Here is a 19,548-nt window from a genome sequence, read left to right as displayed (position 1 = left end):
TTGACAAGGGGGTTTTGCATAAAATTTCAGATGCTGGTGTCCCCTGGGTAGTGCTATCGAAGCTGTAACTGGTTACCGAGTGACGCTGGAGCTGATCCTGTTCTTGCAATCATGCTGAAGGGACCCACAGAGACCGGCATTAATGTCAGTCGGCTGATTGTGGGCAGTGCAGATCAGTTTTCAATCTATTACATCCCAGTATTATTATAGTTTTGATTTTTAAATTTAGTTTTTTTTTCTATATTTTCAATTTTCTTTTGAAAATAGTACTTTCAATTGAAAAGTAGTTTGGTTTTATTTAGCTTTCAGTTTAGTTTTTATTTTAAAGACATATTTCTATGTATTGTTCATATGCCTATATTTTAGTTTCGTTTTTAGTAACTTTATTTCTAGGGGTAGACTGAAAGTTGTGGAACTGTTTTGTGTCTGATCCTTAGAGAATCCTACATATATGAAAAGAGTAAATTATGCACTAATGTCCTGAAATGGACAAAACGCGTTCCAGGTATCATTAATAGTTATCGAAATGTAATGTGCTGGATTACGTTACCGTCAAGACTCAAGAATGACAGATAAACAGAAATTTTAAAAAACAAAACAAAAAAAAAAACAGCAAAGGAAAGTACTTCACGTTTGTTTTTATTTTACTTCAGTTAATTCGGAGGTAATATTTGTAGTTTTCATTTAGTGTTACTTGTATTGTCATATCTTTTTTATTTCCGTTTACGAAAAAAGCTTTATTATGGATTTCGTTAACTGTAATAACTCACAGCCATGCAGCTAGCGGCCGGTGGTATTCGCTGACCCAGAGGATCGATCTGTGCTGCAGACCACTGATCCTGATTTTGAAGAACCAGAAATCATATTGACAGAAGTCAAAGGTCCACATGGTTAGATCTCGGTCAGAAACACGGGAGTCTTTAAGGACGAAGAAAATTTTGACCTTTTAACAATGAGTAAAGTTTTACGGGTTATTCTTTTGCTACCTGGAATTTTTTTCTTCCAAATTTCATGTTACATACTGATAACATTACTACCTGAACTAGTTACACAAATCTGTAACTTTTATACACTAAAGATACAGTATCCTTCCAGCACTGCTTAAAATAATAGGTAACATATGACCATTACTCATGAAATCCAAAATAAACAAACATGCTTCCTAATGACTTTTAAGTAAATGAACAAAGAACGAATATTAGATAACGCTGACGTGTAGTTTCGAATCGGCTGCATTAATTTCGAAGTTGAAAATCCCGAAAATAAAAGCATTACAATAAATAAATAAATAAGGGACTTGGGGGGGGGGGGAATGCCTCAAAATGTAACCTTCCCATTTCCATTCTGACTTTTTGATTAGCTAGTAATGAGGTGACTGGGCAGTTAGACGAAGATCATGTATGGCGACTTTAGTGCATGAAAGCATCACGGCTTTTGCCATTTTGTCTTTGCCAACTCAATGTTAAAAAATGTTGTATTTCTTTAGTTGCATGTCTCCACACTTCTATTAAATTTATTTGAAATGCTCTGAAATTTCGTGAATAAAAAGATACACCTTAATGCATTCGATACGGGTAAAATAAAAATGCATAACTGACACACTTTCGCCGTATAAAGCGATATGTGTGGCAAATGTCTTTTCGCAACAACGCAAGCGCGTTGCTATTTATGTGCATTTCCCGTCGACAAAAAATACCGCGCATTTTAACCTGTACAACGCGAATGAAACACGCATTCGGCGCGAAGGTTAAAATTGCGCGGTAAAATCCTGTCCAAAATTGCGCAAACGCGTACGTATTGTACGTGCATTTGCGCGGTTACCACAAGAAAGTGCCGTACGTATGGCGAAAGTTATGTCAGTCCCCGAATACAAATATACGAAACCACATGTTTATACGACGTCGAAGGCCGCGAAAAACGAAGTGGGTGGAGACTGGGCAGGTCTGGCGCACATCATTTCCTTTTGGACGCCGCAACCCTTCCTTCTAAAAGCGGTGCTGAACAAGTCACAAAGCTTAGCCGTAACAATTAGCATGTTCGTTTAACACCTATTTTTAACGCTGTATATTGTACAGAGTTAGCTTCCTCCGTGTACGTCGCGGAATATTACATTTTTTATTTGCATCATGCCAAATATTGTTCTGTTTAGTGGGAGCTCTCATCATGATCTCTCACAAAAAGTGGCTGACAGACTCGGTTTGGAATTGGGAAAAGTCATTACGAAGAAATTCAGTAACCAAGAGACCTGGTGAGTTGCTTTTAATTGTATCCATTTGTATGTACAGTTAAATAAACAATAGTAATAATAAATACATACCGTCATTCACAGCCAGTGCAGCATGTGGAAGTGAAACACTCAGTGTGTGCATTCGTGCATCTGTATGTATTAGATGCAGCTTATAGGCAGCTTTCCATGCAGAAGGCGTTTAAACTTTAGAGAACGATACTGTTGTTTGGTGCACTGCTGCTTTATTAGTCACATTATCGAACAGTAAGCTGAGCGTCTTCCCGGAACACGTGATAGCCGGAACTGCAAACTAGTTTGTCAAGTAAAGGACTGCGTTGCGCAATGCGGCCGAAATCCTTCAACACGCTGGCGTAGTTAAAAATACAAAAGGGCACCTTTCATTACCTGCTTATTTCTAGTAATCGGTCTGGAGAATTTGCTAGAATACCAAAGCGCCTTACCCTTGGCTAGAACGCTGTGGTGGACGGCCGCTATAAAATGTCATGCCTCATTCATTATGTAGGCTTTGGTATCTCGTGATTTGCCCATCCGGAAAACTTAAGTTATCTAAAATGGAACGTGGAGCAGAGAAATCCTGTTTTTTTATTTTTTTATTAGTGTCCTGCAGCATCACTAGAATATCTAGTTGCATGTCTCAGATGAGTTGATAACTTGAAAGGAACTTTGCCTTCTCAAGCATGTCAGCAGTTATTGGCTGTCCCATCATAATAAACATTAAATAACTGAAACACAGATGTTGCAGTCACAACGTGTCCATAAAGGAAGTATAATTTAACTTAATCAGCCTTCATCCCAAGTCATTGGGCGTTGAATGTAATAATGAGTCTCTGCAATGTGATTGTGTGTATAAATAGTATGGTTATGATAATTATGATAATAGAGTATGTTTGGGATAGTCGAGTATACTCTTATTAAAAGTATAACTTGGATATATTGGGACATTTTTCCATCATCGAAGTGATGACATCTTACAGTGATAGTGTCACTCGATAGGTGGTGTCTATCGAGGGCTGAGTCAGCTGATTTTCTGTAAAATAAAGTGTTTATTCAGCAAAATTTCTGGTAGCTGTGTGGGCAGTGATAGGCCGTGGCTCACTTACAAACGTGAACCCCCCACCCCCTGCAGTGTGGAGATAGGCGAGAGCGTCCGCGGTGAGGATGTCTACATTGTGCAGAGCGGTTGCGGCGAGATCAACGATAACCTGATGGAGCTGCTCATCATGATTAACGCCTGCAAGATCGCCTCCTCATCCCGTGTCACTGCCGTCATCCCCTGCTTCCCCTACGCCCGCCAGGACAAGAAGGACAAGGTGACTCCAGCCCCCTTACAGGTCGTCTGCTTACCCAAACCCCATACATATTGCTGCATAAGTCAAGCTATGTAAACATCCACGGTGCTTATGGACCCCAGAGTGGCTGCTCCGGTCACATTCTCTCAGACGTCACTTGGATGTCCCTAGAGAAAAGAGGCAGGGTCCAAGTAGCCAGGTGCAGTATCTGCCAAGAAACATGTACGTTCTAGAGATACCAGGTTAATATCAGAACTTGATGATTTTTGGAGCAGCACATCTCTGAAGTGTTTGAGTCTCCATCCCGGCTCTAAGTGTCTGAAGTTTTCTTGTTGTCCCCGTGCTCACGTGGGATCTCCTTGGGGGTTTCAGTTTGCCCTCCAAGGTCCAAAAGCATGCTAAGGTGATTTGAAGTCGACAAATAGATATTGAATCGTGTGTGTGCCCGCCCTTCGATGGGTTGGCACCCCATCCTGGGTTATTCCTTGCCTTGCGCCCGTAGCTTTCAGGGTAGGCTTTGGACCCCAGTGACCTTGCATAGGACAGGTGGATATACAGAATCGATTTAATCTTTTTAACAAGATTCTGATATCCAGTGCCACACTTAGGACTTCAGTATCTATGCATTTTCTCTCATTATGTGTGCTTAATATGCTTCAGTGCACTGTAATGTACATTCCTAACCTAAAAAGCAGTAGTAAATAAGTACTATATAGATCACTTGTGAGATCTGAAAACTGTTGGTTCCCAGGTTAAGGTTAATATTTATATGAAAACTTGTCTATTCGTGTGAGGACATCGTCTAGTACTGTGTAACCTTGGTCACCATGTGCTGTGGAAACACTGGCATTACACTGAAACCCCTGTGTGTGTTTACTCTACAGGAAGAAGGTGTCCCAGTCAGACTGTTTTTTTTTATTTTTTATTATTATTATCATTTTATTGTTATTACAGTTATTGTGAGGGTCACTTGTATTAGTTAATGCCATGCACCCCTTAATCAAAGTGAGTGTACATACATGTGATAAGTAGTAATTATTTTGATCCTTAGGGAAGCCCAGTCTTCTGACTGTTCCCAGATCAGTGTAGTCTCTCCATTGCGTTTTGCCCTTTGTGTTTGTTTTGACCTCTGCCACACTTACTGTTTAATGTGCCCCCTCCCCCCCCCCACCTCAGTTTAATTCTGCTCGCTGCTTAGACAGGTTTACAAACATGGAGTGTGCCATGCCTCTGGTGCATGGGGGTGTACGCACACTGGGGAGGTGCTGTGCTGTTAATAAAATGGATTTAGCAGCATTCAGCTGGTCATCTTCACTACAGTCAGTAACTTTCAGCTGGAGGTTTAAGTTATTTGTGTAATGTACACCTTCATCCTACAGAGTCGTGCTCCCATCTCAGCCAAGCTGGTGGCCAATATGCTGTCTGTGGCAGGGGCTGATCACATCATCACCATGGACCTCCATGCCTCCCAGATTCAGGTGGGGCTCTTGCAGACTTGGGATGTCAAAGTGGACTCCGTTTGAAGCCGTGTGAGACTGTACCCATGGGGGGGGGGCAGCAGCTCCGCCAAAAAGCAGTGTTACTTTGCCCCCTTTTTTGCTGCCCCTCGTCTGAATCACACAGCCAGAGTAGTGCACAGTCACTGCCAGCCAGGATGTCAATTTATGGGAGATTGCCAGCAAGAAAGATCCACAATCAAAAAGCATCAAAAATGTTCACAGCTGCTTGATGATGAATATGTTGATTCTAGATATAAGCAGACATCTCTTCTTTAGACTGATGGAATAGCTTTTATACTGCCTCAGCTAAATAGAACGACAATTGTAATTAATATAAGGAATTTTAAAGGCGCTGTTCACTCCAAAACAGAGAAAAGGATGTATTTTAGGGGGGGCTTTAATGCTATCTATTCATCTAGGTTGTTCTGCTGGGAGTTGCATAGTTATGGAGGCACCAGCCGTAAAAATGTCAGGATTTTCTCGAATATAATGGGAGTGAATGGCATTCCTTTTGTGGTGATTTAAAGCACACATTTGAAAAATTCAACAACAATGTCTTTCACCAGAAATCATGAGACTGTTATTGAAGATAATCCAGACACTTCGTAGTGGGCAGCTTAATGCACAAACTATTTTCTTCTACCGATTTCAGACACCAATTGTATCATTGCACAAAAGATATCGCTGGGGTGCTAGTATCTTCTGCACAGTGATATAATGGATTCAGAAGTAACTGCAAAAAAATAAGCTTACAGTGTTTAATGTACTAGTATCTGTGTTTAGTCACAAGACCTGTGGCTTCATTGCCATGTCTGACATTCACAGGGCTTCTTCGACATTGCTGTGGACAATTTGTATGCAGAGCCTGCGGTTCTCCAGTGGATCAAGGAGAACATTCCAGAGTGGAAGAACTGCATTATCGTGTCACCTGATGCAGGCGGAGCAAAGCGGTATGTCTGCTCTGCTAATGCCAGAACATTTAGTGTGTGATCTTTATGAAGGGGTTTGACCCTCAGTTACTGTATTCATATTTAATTCTGACATTTGCCATGGAATAAGACACATTTTGCAATGGTGCTTGTAGTGTGGGCCTCACGTAAACTATTAACAACTATAGAACACTAGCTAGCTGGCAACCACCTGTAAACCGTTTGTGAAGTACGGTCAGTCTCGGTAAGTCGTTACACCTTGGAGTAGGTTTTACTCTGGCCCTAAGGGGCATGTACCATGTACACAGTCACATCCTTGCTCCTTCAGACTGGCTTCTTATTCAGTTACTTCAGTGTCTAAAGGGTTTATTAGATATGATCCACCCCTCTTCTGTCACTGTATGTCCTGTTTGCACAGGTTGTACATGTGATTCGTATAATATTACTCTGACTTCTGTGATTTCCTGTTACGATTTTTTTTTTGTCTGTGTGCGCATGATTGCATTGCTTGCTTTACTCATCAGACTGGATGCTTGTTGCCAGACGTTGCATCTGTGTAAGAACTCAGGCAGCTAAGGTCTGAGTAGTTGGTTCCCAGTCCTTGGTGGGGTTATTTATTTATTTTATTTTTTTTGAATGCCACTTCTGAGATGAAACTGCAGCTGACAGTAATCCACTCCTGTGTGTCCCATCTCTGAAAAGCAAGCACATCATTATATGTTGTCTGTTAGTTCGTACTGCATAATATGGGGACTTGCAATGTAACAAAACCCAGCGCTAACCGTAAGTCTGTTAGCTTTCTTCTTGGTGTACCCCAGGGCTGATGGTGTAATGGGGGTCTTCAAACCTTGGGTGCCTGAAGCATTTTGTTATTGGTAAATGGCAAGATAACCTCAGTTTCACAATATGGTGTTTTTGAAGGTTGTTAATGTAGGATTTTTTGCACTTGTGTTCAATGAATTCTTAACTGTGTCAAACTGTGGTTACTGTCTCTTCATCAAGTACACCTCTGAAACATGTTCACAAACCCTATGACCAGTAAATATTAGGGTTCTGTTGCATACCTTTGTGAAGATAAGTTTTAAGAATTTACCACTGCATTATTGACCCAGCCCTTTGTTCCCACGTTACATCTTTCCTGTAGAGTTACATCAATCGCCGATCGCCTGAACGTAGACTTTGCCCTCATCCACAAGGAGAGAAAGAAGGCCAATGAGGTTGACCGCATGGTTCTAGTTGGGGATGTGAAGGATCGTGTGGCCATCATGGTTGATGACATGGCCGACACCTGTGGTACCATCTGCCATGCTGCAGACAAGTGAGTCCAGTCCTTATAGGAAGTGCATGTGGGACACGTGTAGGGACGAGCCGATCCACATTTTTCAGTTCCGAACCAATTCCAATACACAACTGACAATACCAATGCAGATTCTGATACAAGGGCTCTTTTTACTGTAATTTATTACTGTTGTTAATAGTAGTAGTATTTTTTTTAAAAAGTCAGTACAAATAAGAAAAAATGTATGCCAGAATAATCTTTAATTAGGCTACTAGAAATATACATAAAGTACTGTTCCACCTCGTTTGTGCATGTTGTTGTTTTAAGCAATTTTGAGGCATTTGCAGTTCAATTTGAATATCTTCCAGGTGAGGATACACACGTGGCGAATGCTTAAAATGCCCCACAGTGTTTCTCCCACTGGCAACCGCATCATTCACGCTTCGTTGCAATAGCAGCCCCTCGTGTATCACAAGCTGCAGCAATGCGCAAAACAGCCCAAGCTAGCGACTCCCACATCACCCATTGCTTTTTCTCCACATTACTTGCACTGTCTCGCAGAATTGCATGTACTTTTTAGTGGGATTTTCCACCTTTTTCAAAAATTTGTTTTTACAAAAGCATGAAATACTTCGATTGTCAGCCTCTGATGTTTTTATACTTCTACTGCGAAGGGCATGCACATGACGTCACAGCAGGAGGAAAACTGAGTAGCAGTGTTAGTTTTCAGCTTGAGTGCTGCAAAAAACTTATCTAAAATGGAAAAGATCTGTCATGTAATTGATTGATTGTACAAAATAATTTAACAAGAAATGGAAGTTATCTTTTTGCAGACTGCCGAAAAGTAAGTATCAAATGTGGTTCGGTCACATATGGTCGATACCGATCTGTCTAATTAACTATGGATCGGTACCGATACCTAGTTTCAAACTATTATTATTCTTCCATCCATTTTCCAAACCGCTTATCCTACTGGGTCGCGGGGGGTCCGGAGCCTATCCCGGAAGCAATGGGCACGAGGCAGGGAACAATTATTATTCTAAAATAAATATTTCTAGATATCACGTTATCTTTTCTCAGATTATTTCATTTATTTGTGTTTTTTTTTTTATCTGTTTGCACTACATTTATTTTGTTTGCACAATGTGTGCTGTCCTAGAACCTTCTCTGTTTGCCTGTGTATGTTTGCCTGTGTATGTTTGCCTGTGTATGTTTGCCTGTGTATGTTTGCCTGTGTATGTTTGCCTGTGTATGTTTGCCTGTGTTCTCCAGCTGTATGCCCCAGAATTTCCCCTGGGATCAGTAAAGTTAATCTTAATCGTAATCCTTTTGTGCGAAGTTTGCCCTGCTTCATTACAGCATCTTAGTCACCATCAGAGTGTGGCTGGTTTGTAACAAGTATGACCATGATCCAAGGGCCACTCTTTGTGTTTATGAATGAAGCAGATGACACCACAATGATGGTCACCTTTTTGGAAATCATTGTAGTATTACAAGCCATTTACAGATTCCACTGTGATGAATGGTTATGTTGTGAAAGAGTTGTATGTCAGTGTCATGACCTGCTCGTCGGCTCCTCGTGTGCCACGCCCCCTGATTACCCACGTGTTCTTCCCTGATTGTCTCCAGCCCTGTCTGATTACGTCGCTTAGTCCTGTTGTATTTAAGTCCTGGTCTTACCTGTTTCCCTTGTCTGTCATTGATGTTTGTATGCGTGAGATGTTTCCCAGTCCGCGCTGCCTTAGTAAATCCCCGTTTATCCCGAAGTTTGCCTGCCTGCCTGTTCTTTGCTCGCTCACCTGCCTGAGCGATCACCCGCTTCCAGCGTGATCGTGACAGATCTTTGTCTCTCTTCGCTCCTCTCTTTGTCCCTGTCCCTTCCTGATCCCCCGTTCGCTGTTAAATACCCCGTATTCCGCCTGTCTGCCTGCTCCTTGCCCGCCTTGCACGCTTACGGCGATCGTGAAAGTCAGTCTTTTTTTTTTTTTTTTTTTTTTTTTTTTCTTGCCGTAGTAAGCAGAATCATACCACATGATTGACAGTTTGATTGAGGACACATCAATCTATACTGATTCTCTTTTAGTCTCTCTTAGTCTTTGCTGGTACAGGTACAATATTGTTTCAGCAATTCATTTTGCCAAAGAAAAAAGAAATATAATTCAGCACACCCGGATCCTTCTAAACAGGATTTTGCAGTAACATCAAACATTTATATGCCACACGCGATGCAGAAATAAATCCATTGTTCACAACCACCTATCCAGTTTGGGGGTTGCCCTGAGCTTGGTGCATCTCCCCAGATCTACAGGGGGCTCCCTCTTTGGGACTAAGATTCTCCCTCCGGAGAAGCATAACTATTTATCAGTGCTGCCAAAATGCACATTGGGTTGACCGTTTTTGTGTGTTTGCTTCCTTCCAGACTGATCTCCGCCGGGGCCATCAAGGTGTATGCCATCTTGACTCACGGCATCTTCTCCGGCCCCGCCATATCACGGATCAACAATGCACCCTTCGAGGCCGTGGTGGTGACCAATACCATCCCCCAGGAAGAGAAGATGAAGCAGTGTCCGAAGATCCAGGTACCCATCTAGAGCCGCAGGAAGGGCCCAGCTTAGTAATTCAGATTTGGAGGGACTTTCCCTTCTATTCTTTACCATTGAGCAATGAGTGGCATCAAGGAAGTGTACACATAACATGTAATTGCCCTCCCTGTAGGTCGTCGATATATCCATGATACTGGCCGAAGCCATCAGACGGACACATAATGGGGAGTCCGTCTCCTACCTCTTCAGTCATGTCCCCTTGTGAAGGAGGGACATACCACATGTATTCCCAACCCAAGGCCTACTCACTCTGTGCCTGTAGCTTGCTTCCCAGTGGGTGGAGAGCCCTCTGGCTAGACCATACGAAATGGCTAAGCCCATTTTTACTGGCATTTCCACTCAAGGGTCTTGTTTTTTCTATTTATATACAAATAATAGGTCCAACAGGAATAGTATAACTCATAGGGGTTCATAGGTGATTATTTGTACCATTGTGCTATGAATGAAACATTCCAGTAAAAGTGGATTTATATACCACCCCACCCTCCCAACGAAAGCAACTAACATCTATCAGACTTAAAGAATTTCCAGAAGTATGAATGAACAAGACTTTAAAATTCTTCAACTGAACTGTATGGAAGAAACATGCTTGTATGAACATGAATTAACAATTATATGGAGTCTGGTTTTATAAAAAGCTTTTATTCATTTTTAAACCAAAAACATTCCGTTTTTTGCATTTTTGAAACCCAAATGCTCTTCCTAACATGCTTTCTGTCACCTTCGATAAAACCGCATAATAAATGCAGCATTATCTGTAGTTTGGTATCAGATTGCCTTTTTCATTATTCCTCACACTTGGCTTTGCCACCAGATGGATTCCCATCAAATGATCTTGCACTTTAAAAAACAGGCAGGTAATGTTTGTGTTGGTCTAGTTTGAGGAATCCAACATTTACTATAAGCAGGACTGACATAATGGCTTATGAACATTAAATATTGTTCTTTTTTAACTTATGTGGAGGTTTTACACTTATTAATGCAGATTCCTAGAAGAGTTCCTAAGCCTCGATACCTTGGCCCCCTTTTCAATTTAATAAAAGTAAATCTAGGAACTAATTTTCTGAAGAATGTCTAGCTCGTTTATGGGTTTCACCACCCAAGAATGTAAAGGGAAAATTGTAAGATGATTACTGCAGAAAACATTCATATTTTATATTGAGATATACTATGAAATTTTGCTAACACACCTTTTTATACTTTTGCTTAATAGTTTTGGTTTTTTACGAATGAAGTGAACTTTCCTGTTAGCCGATTTGTATACATGGATGGTATGTAGTAGAGCTAAACTGGGACAATACAGAAGATGCAGAAAAAATATAAATTAGCATGAAAAAAATTTAACTATGATTGACAGTGGAAAATTAAAATATTTAGTACTGTACTCTGAGGTGCACAGATATGTGCCCATCACAGTTAGTGGGGTGCACGAAAAGGAAGAACTGCTACTAACAGTAAGTGTCACAATGTGAATATCAAGAAATGGTAATATCATGTGACTTAAGGGGAAGTGTGCAAAATGTGGACTAAAACAATTGATTGTTCATTGTGAGAAGATGTGAAAAGTCTGTAATTTTCTTCATAGCATAGTTTTAATGGCACTTCTTGTTAATCACCCCTAAGCATATTCTGATCCTAATACTACAGAAAGAATCCTGCCAAGATCACAGATCACCTGAGTCACTGGTCTTTGCTCTGATTGGCTGGCAGTATCATTATTGTAGTTTACTGGCAAAATGTTTTGTTATCATTGGAAGGAAAATGGGCAGCTGGGAGGGCTTCTCTTATTTCACATTCAGCTGGAAGTGGTTTTCTGATCTTGAGGCACAAAAATTAAATTTTGCAAGAATCTGGAGAACTGGAGTTAAAGCATCTGAATAGGGGGTCATCTGAGAATATTTGCTGTATAGGACTGTGTTCTGCCCATGTGGTAAACATTTTGGTTCTTCACTGAACACATCAGACAGTTTAAGGGTAATGCAAATGGGCATCTTCAGGAATCTGAGTGCATGTCCAGTATGCTGTTACAGTCAGCACCATAAGGCAGACATAAGTAGTAATTGCCATTATGACTGAATATCAGTTTATTAATCTTCATTTAGAAGATTGTTTTACCACTGTGTCAGCATCTCCCAATTACACATGTTCAGCTTTTTGTCAAAATCCAAAATATTTCAACCAGCTAACTAACAACAGATTTCCATCCATCCATTTTCTGACAGCCGTCTGGGTTAGGATCACAGCAGCAGCAGTCTAAGCAGGGATGCCCAGAAGTCCTTCTGCCCATCCACCTCTTCCAGGTCCTCTAGGGGGACCAAGGTCTTCCTTGGCCAACCAAGAGATATAATGGCTCCAACATGTCCTCGGTCTGCCCTGGGGTCTCCTCCTGGTTGAACACGCCCGAAGTACCTCCCCTAGATAGATGGCCGAACCACCCCAGCTGGCTTCTTTTGATATGGAGGAGCAATAGCCCTACTTTGAGCTCCCCCACCCCCCAAACGCTCAAGCTCCTCACCCTATCTCTAAGGCTGAGCCCAGACAATCTGCAATAGAAGCCCATTATGCTGCTTGTATCCGCAATCTCATTCTTTCAGATACTACTCATAGCTTGTGACCATAGGCAAGGGTAGGAATGCACATTGACTGGTAAATCAATAGCTTCTCCTTCTAGCTCAGCTCTCTTTTCATCATGACAGACCAGATAACTGCTGACGCTGCACCGATCTGCCTGTCGATCTCCGGCTAAATTTATTCCTCAATCATGAACCAAACCCTCAGATACTTAACTGCTCTGCTTGAGGGAATAACTTATCCCCAACCTGGAGGAGGCCATCCTCCTTTTTCCTGTTGAGAACCATGACCTCCAAGACTGGAGGTGCTGTTTCTTCACACTCAGCTGCAAACTGCCCCAGTGCACACAGCAGGTCAATGAAGCCAACAGAGCCACAACATCTGCAAAAAGCAAAGACGCGATCATGAGGTCAGTGAATTGGACCCCCTCCATCTCTTGGCTGCGTCCAGAAATATTACCTATAAAATTATGACCATACTTGCGACAAAGGGCAGCCCTGGTGTACTCCAACACACTTGAAATAAGTCTGACTTTCTGTCGACACCCCATACTCCCGAAATCCCCCCAAAAGACCTCTCAAGGGACACGATTATATTTCCAAGTCCACGAAACACAAACTCCAAGAACCCTCCAGTATTCTTGCAAAGGTAAGGAGGTCCAGTGTTCTACCACCAGGATGAAATCCACATTGGTCCTCCTGGATCTGAGGTTCAACTAATGGGCAGACCCTCCTCCCCAATCTAAACGCACCAACATCCATGCAATGTTGTAGAGGCGTGTTAGCCAAGATAGCCCAACAACATCAAGAACTTTGAAGAACTCAGGGCAAATCCCATCCACCCCCAGAGCCCTACCACCAAAGAGTTTTTGACTACTTAAGTGACCTTAGCCCTAGAGATGAGTGAGTTCCCTTCTGTGTCTTCCAGCTCTACTTTCTCCAATGAAGGCATATCAATGGGATTCAGGAGGTCCTTTCCTCCGCCTGACAATATCCCCATTTGAGGTCAACAGCTCTCCATCCCTGCTATAAACAGCATGAGTAAAGTCCTGTTTCCACCTACGTATGTCTGACATTTTACCAGAATCTATTTGAGCCCAATCTCCTCCCACACTCAAGTTTTTGCTTCTGCAACTACCAAAGCTGCATTCCACTTATCCTGCCAGTACCTGTCAGCTCCTTCTGGAGTCCCACAAGCTAGCCAGTCTTAGAAGGCCTCGTTCTTCAGCCTGACCACTACTGGGTTCAGGGGTCACTGCCGTGACTATAAGCTGCCTTACAGTCACAGTTCTGAATGGAGGCACAGTATTTTGGTCATTTAAGCTCAATCTCTCCTTCCTCAATCAGAGTTCAAGAGAAGTTCTGCTGGTGGCGTGAGTTGAAGATCTCCCAGACAGGGGCCTCTGTTAGATGCTCCCAAATCACCCTCCCTATTTTTTGGGTCAACCAGGTCTGTCTGGCATTTTCTCCTGCCACCTAAACCAATTCACCACTAGGTGGTGATTAGTTGACAACTCAGCTCCACTATTCACCTTCACCCAAATGTCTACATGGCATACAGTTGCAGAACTGACGATACAATTACAAAATTGATCATCAAGCTGTGACCTAAGTTGCTCTGGTGCCGGGTGCATTTATGAACATCCTTAAGGTCGAACATGGTGCTTGTTATGGATAAATTGTGATTAGCACAGAAGGCCAAAAACAGAGCATTGCTCAGGTTCTGATCATCCTGGTGATTCCTCCCTATCATACCTCTCAAGGTTCAACAGTCATTATCCACGTTCCAGAGCCCACGCTGTGCATTGAGGTGAGCCCAACTATGTCTAGGTGATACTCTACCTCCCGCACTAGCTGAAGCTCCTTTCTCACCTGAGAGGTTACATTCCATGTCCCTAAAGCCAGTTTTGATAACCTATTATCAGTCCACCAAGGCCCCTTCAGCTTCTGCCCAATCTACAATTTACAATACCCCACAACTTAGCCCACAGGAGGGCAGACCTTTTGGGCTTTGTCCAGCCAAGCCCCATGGATAAAGACCTGACTACCAGGCACTTGCCCGCAAGGCCTGGTTCCAGGGCGGGGCATACTTTTCCTAATCTGGGCAAGGTTACATGATACAAACTTTTTACCGTCATAGAGGTGTTTGAATCGCACTTTGTCTGGCTGATCACTTCGGACCAAATTGCCTTGCGTGACCCTACCAGGGACAATCTTCTCCGACAACATAGGTAATGGTGTTGATTGCCTGTAATTCTACTTTCTTGTTAGTTTTGCTTCAGACTGTAACCACCACTGAAAGCAGAACTGTGAAAACATGACCTGTGAAACGTACCTTAATTTGACCTTCTGGACAAAAGGATTAATGTCATCCTGAGATTTGTCCACTAGGTGTCAGCAAAATATTAAAGCATAGCCCATCAAATGCCTAGTAGTTGTGATATACTCTCTCTTTCTCACACACACAAATATATAAATATTTCACAAATTCTATATCTTCTACCTTGACTGCAGTTGTATTAGCTCCACATTGATGTTAGTTTTACTATTTTACTACTAACTTTGGAGACTTCTGAATAAATGAGAAAAATATAACGGAAACAATCATAACAGATTTAATAAAAAAGAACTCAATTTGTGTGCATGGATAAAAAATAAATAACAAATCTCCTTCAAAGTTTATTAAGCTAACTTTATATATGATTTAGGCAGTGCAGCCCTACAGCAACCCAGAAATTCAAGCCTTACTGGTTGTGAATTTAATAAAGTCTGGCCCTTCTGATTTATAGCACATCTCTATTTGTGTCAGAAATAACAGAAATTAAAAGCAGCTGCATGCAACTGCAGCAACCTGTATGTTAATTTCTTTTCTCTTTTAATTTATGCAATTTGTGACTATGTGAAGTTATACATACAATGTACACAGTCTGATGTATGACTTTAAAATCATATATCATAAAAACATCAATATGTCTTAGAGAATGGATTCTCCAGAGCAAACAGAGCTTTAAAAGACACTTTTGAGGTACTTTAAATATTTTTAAAGTTGGTCTATTATGGTCCTCAGATGACGTCTCTTTACTGTGCCTCTGTCACAAAATCAGATGGTTTGACTTCCATTGCTTGCACTTATCAACTGAAGTAAAGCTACTACTATAGCTTTAATTTCTGCCTGTGGTACTTTGTAAACTTAAAGCCCTACCATTTGGAACTTGAGAAGCTTTGTAAACGTCACAGTTTGCTCTGTGCCGAGCTAAACGAAGAGGAGAGTGTATAGTCTCTCCTGTCCAAGTGAAAAGTATACGGTAAGTTAGTCAGAAAAATTCCAACAGCTTCCAAACAGAATGGCCGCATCTACGTGGACAGCAATCAACCATTTTCTAATCGCAGTCGTGTCATTGCCCTGAGATAAAAGAGGATTGTTCAGATGGCATAACAGAGACTGTGCAGATATCTAGGCTATCAGATCCTCCACTCCCTGATCACATGGACGTGTGTTTAACAGATGGGGAAAGAACTTAAGAATCATTAATCACATGCTTCTGAGATATCAGTTTAATGTTCGCCCTCTCTTCCATGTCGCCAGTGGTACTTTTCATTTGAAAAGACGCCTCCATTAAAAATGATTATTATAACAGTTGCCTTAGTATCTGGGAGAGAATCACACGTTCAAATAGCAGCAGAATGAAGCATGTGACTCTAAGTGCTACTTTTGTCTGGACCTGTATGTATAATACATATATCACATACATAGATATAATCAGACCAAGTTTACCATCAGCCCCCACAAGATGTCGTCAATAACACCTTTAAGGAAATCAGCGGTTTTTTAATGTATGTAAACAGATAAAACATTATTGGGTTATATAAACATATGTGGTTAAACATATATGAGTATGATTTCAGCTTGCAAAATGACTAAAATATAGACTTTCCTTTAGTCTTTCCTGGAGCGCCTGGATGACGTAACACATCTCATTTGCATATCACACAGTATATTCCGTTAGCGCGAGCGAGGCATCTCAGTCTGCTGCAGCAAGACGTCTGGGAAGAATCTGTATCTTGGTGCATCGAACTTGGTGAGTCATAAAGGATGTATATGTATTATATATAATATATTATTAAACACATGCATGATGATATGTGCATATATAGGCATTACACAGTGCAGTCTTGCACAGATGTATTAGATTTTTTGCTATAAAATGTCGTGGTATGGTCATCGATGCATATTTTCACAAGGACGACAATAAAACAACCGATTGGAATAAAAGATATACATGTGCTTAAAGTTAAACATGGTGATAAGTATTTCCCTGTGAAAATTAATCGTAAATATTACATTGAAGAGTATATTTCCCCGTGTCTTGGAGACAATATGGTGTACAATAGGATTCCCGTTAGAAACCTGGCTGTCTGCTGAGCTGGGCGGTGGTTCCTTAGACTGCGGGACAGTCTTTTTGTTTAAAGGAAGCACTCAACTTTGAAGGAGATTTTTTTTCTTTTTATTTTTCTTCCAAGCATGCGAATTGAGTTTTTAATGAAATTTGTTAAGATTTTTTTTCCGTTATTTATTAATCTACAATTAAAGAAATAGACGCATTTGCCATACCCTCATTCGCCGCAGGTTTTCTTTCCCAGCGTGTGAACTTGAATTGTTATGTAAATTATCTCTGTATCTTAGAAATACAATCATTCTTTTGTCCCTTGTGCTTTTGTCCCTCATCGTCCATATATTGCTCATATGATGCAAATCTTACAGTCTGTCGTGCACTTGGAGATTGCGGAGACGAACGGACCTGTTTAATGTTAATCTTTTGTGTTTTTAAAACGCTTGATTAGATACTCAGCAAGTATGTCTGACAAACCGAACCTGGAAGAGGTCACCAGCTTTGACAAGAGCAAGCTGAAAAAGACTCAGACTCAGGAGAAAAATCCCTTACCCTCGAAAGAAAGTAAGATTGAACAATACACTTAATAGCAAATTTTTATGATCTTAGACTTTTCCTTTGTTCCCGCTGCTGTATTATTTCAGTCTGTTAGACTTTAAGGAATTATATGCATTTAAAAAAATCTTTTCATATGTACATACCTGTGTGTTTTGAAAGCTTTGATGATGGTTTTCTGGAGATACTAACGCCTTGCTTTGTTTCTTGCAGCCATTGAACAGGAGAAGCAGGCCGAGTCATCGTGAAGACCGAGGCTTCACCATGCACTGTACATTCCACAAGCATTGCCTTCTTTTTCACTTATTTTAGCTGTATAACTTTGGTAAAAGCAAAAAAAAAAAAAAAGCAGTTTAGCCCATTTTTAAAGCAGCAATGAACGAAAACTACTGATTAGCAGTCTGTTTGGAGGTCCTGGCCCCCTTGCCCATGCCTTGGCCTGGTTTCATTTGGGTCCAATTCGGTCTTGGTGTCATCTGCGCACACCTCAAGATGACCGTGGGGGAAAGAGCAAGGGTGTGCCCAAAACCTCCACGGAGCCATGCTTCCACCTAGCGAGGCCTCCAAAATGCTTTCAATCCAATTTCCACGCTGAATTTAGTTTTTTTTTTAACCATTGTTTAATTCTTGGAATTTGCAACTTTTTTTGTTTGATATGCAGATAAAATTAACACGCATGAATGTGGTTCAGTCAGTGGATTTTATTTTTGATTGCACACTCAGAAACAAGGAAGAGAAGACAAAGGATCCATTGCTACCTGCCAGTCGGTCTGCACGGACCCCTTGCCATCCATTTAAACAAAATCGTGCCCATTTGACAGTGTATGATGTGGAAATATTTTGTTGTGTTATTGTGGTTCGATCTGATTGGAGTTCTCTTGGTGTGATAAGAAGTTACTGGAAATTCAGCAAATTTCTTCTTTGAATTTGTCTCAGTACAGTACCTTGTTGTCCTTTTCTGGCGTATATTAAGACTCAGCAGTTATGTTACTTTGGCACTCACTATCAAAAATAATGGAAACCAAAAAGTTTTAATAAAAAACTTGGTTATTTGCACCAGTACTGTACTTTGGTTGTTTTTTATTTGAATTTCTTTCCTCAACACCTTAAATGATTTCCATACGTTGTAAATATTGAGAGGACACATTCTTGTTGCTTTTAACAAATGCCTCTGCCATTATTAAAGTAATTAAGTAACTTTATCCATTGGGAAATGCTAATTAACTGCAATATATTTTCCCTGGAAGTGAATGTATATATACATTGTTATGGTTCTGAAACGGTACTTCAGAAGTACAAAGGAAATTATAGAGTATTCTTGGGAAGTATATTTGAGGAAGTGAGTTTTATCTTTTAGAAATCATGAACAACGTAGTTCTAAGTGGTTTATAAAATGGCCAATTGTAGAAGCTACTTCTGGTCCATAACTTCCAGGTTTCCAGGTGTGTCAGCTGTAAATTCTCACGGCAAAAAGGTCCAGAGGCTTCCACATGACACGGACGCACTCGATTGCACCTTTTTTGAAAGAAGAGAGACAGAATTTTGCTATGTGAAAATCTTAACATCGTGTATCTGCAACCTAGGAGGAAATTGCAAAAGAAATGGTTGCAGATGTCTCAAGCTACTTTGCTGTGGCCATATTACAGGAGGCAATTTTATGAGATCAACTGTCAACTAAAGTTCAAGTTATTTATTAATGGATTAAGGACTGGTGATTTACTCTTGGTCTTCCAGGCACTGGAGAACCAAAGAAAAATGGCAGCGTTAAAAATACCCCACATTTATTCATATTTGAAATAGGAAAAGACACAAAATAACAGGTAATACAGTTAATAGGACAAAGGCGTTAATGAGATGCAATGCAAAGTAAAGTTCAGGCTCTGCCTGGCATGTGTCAGCCCCTCATCGCCATCTTGTCTTCTCCAAGTTGAAGCAAGTGACTGAAGATTGGCAATGCTGATATGTTATTAATATCACGCTAAAATGAAGAAGGAATTGGAGGAATATGAATTATTAAATTAAGATTGCAGGCACATTCCTGCCCACTCTGCTCTTTTAGGTTTTCGTTTCTTGATGGAGTTAAATTCTTTAGCCTTCTGAGGCATTCTTTTAAATAATATTAATAAATATTGTCAATGCAACTGATAATTCACATTACATTGCTCAAAACTGGGGCCTGTGGGTT

General features: G+C 40.9%; 2 protein-coding genes across 3 annotated transcripts; both read left to right on the top strand.

The window, feature by feature from the left end:
• Nucleotides 1-1,924: 1,924 nt before the first annotated feature.
• Nucleotides 1,925-10,607, top strand: LOC125745041 (ribose-phosphate pyrophosphokinase 2-like). Of its 2 annotated transcripts, none has more exons than XM_049017446.1 (7): nt 1,925-2,248; nt 3,375-3,579; nt 4,917-5,015; nt 5,862-5,986; nt 7,110-7,283; nt 9,664-9,823; nt 9,960-10,607. In XM_049017446.1, the coding sequence occupies exons 1-7, from the start codon at nt 2,127-2,129 to the stop codon at nt 10,050-10,052; spliced, it is 978 nt and encodes a 325-aa protein (XP_048873403.1). In that variant the 5' UTR covers nt 1,925-2,126; the 3' UTR covers nt 10,053-10,607. The 2 variants fall into 2 exon arrangements, with proteins under 2 accessions (XP_048873403.1, XP_048873414.1); XM_049017457.1 differs by having other exon boundaries at nt 1,934-2,248; nt 3,375-3,558.
• A 5,785-nt stretch (nt 10,608-16,392) lies between these two features.
• LOC125745867 (thymosin beta-11) lies at nt 16,393-18,422 on the top strand. The gene is made up of 3 exons (XM_049019111.1): nt 16,393-16,496; nt 17,260-17,372; nt 17,577-18,422. Exons 2-3 carry the CDS (start codon nt 17,273-17,275, stop codon nt 17,609-17,611), a joined length of 135 nt encoding a protein of 44 aa, XP_048875068.1. The 5' UTR covers nt 16,393-16,496; nt 17,260-17,272; the 3' UTR covers nt 17,612-18,422.
• Nucleotides 18,423-19,548: the final 1,126 nt, after the last annotated feature.

This window comes from Brienomyrus brachyistius, chromosome 1 (genome assembly GCF_023856365.1).
Source record: "Brienomyrus brachyistius isolate T26 chromosome 1, BBRACH_0.4, whole genome shotgun sequence".
NCBI classification, from domain to species: domain Eukaryota; kingdom Metazoa; phylum Chordata; class Actinopteri; order Osteoglossiformes; family Mormyridae; genus Brienomyrus; species Brienomyrus brachyistius.
Note: the sequence above shows the minus strand (reverse complement) of the source record. Positions and strands in the feature narration are given on the sequence as shown.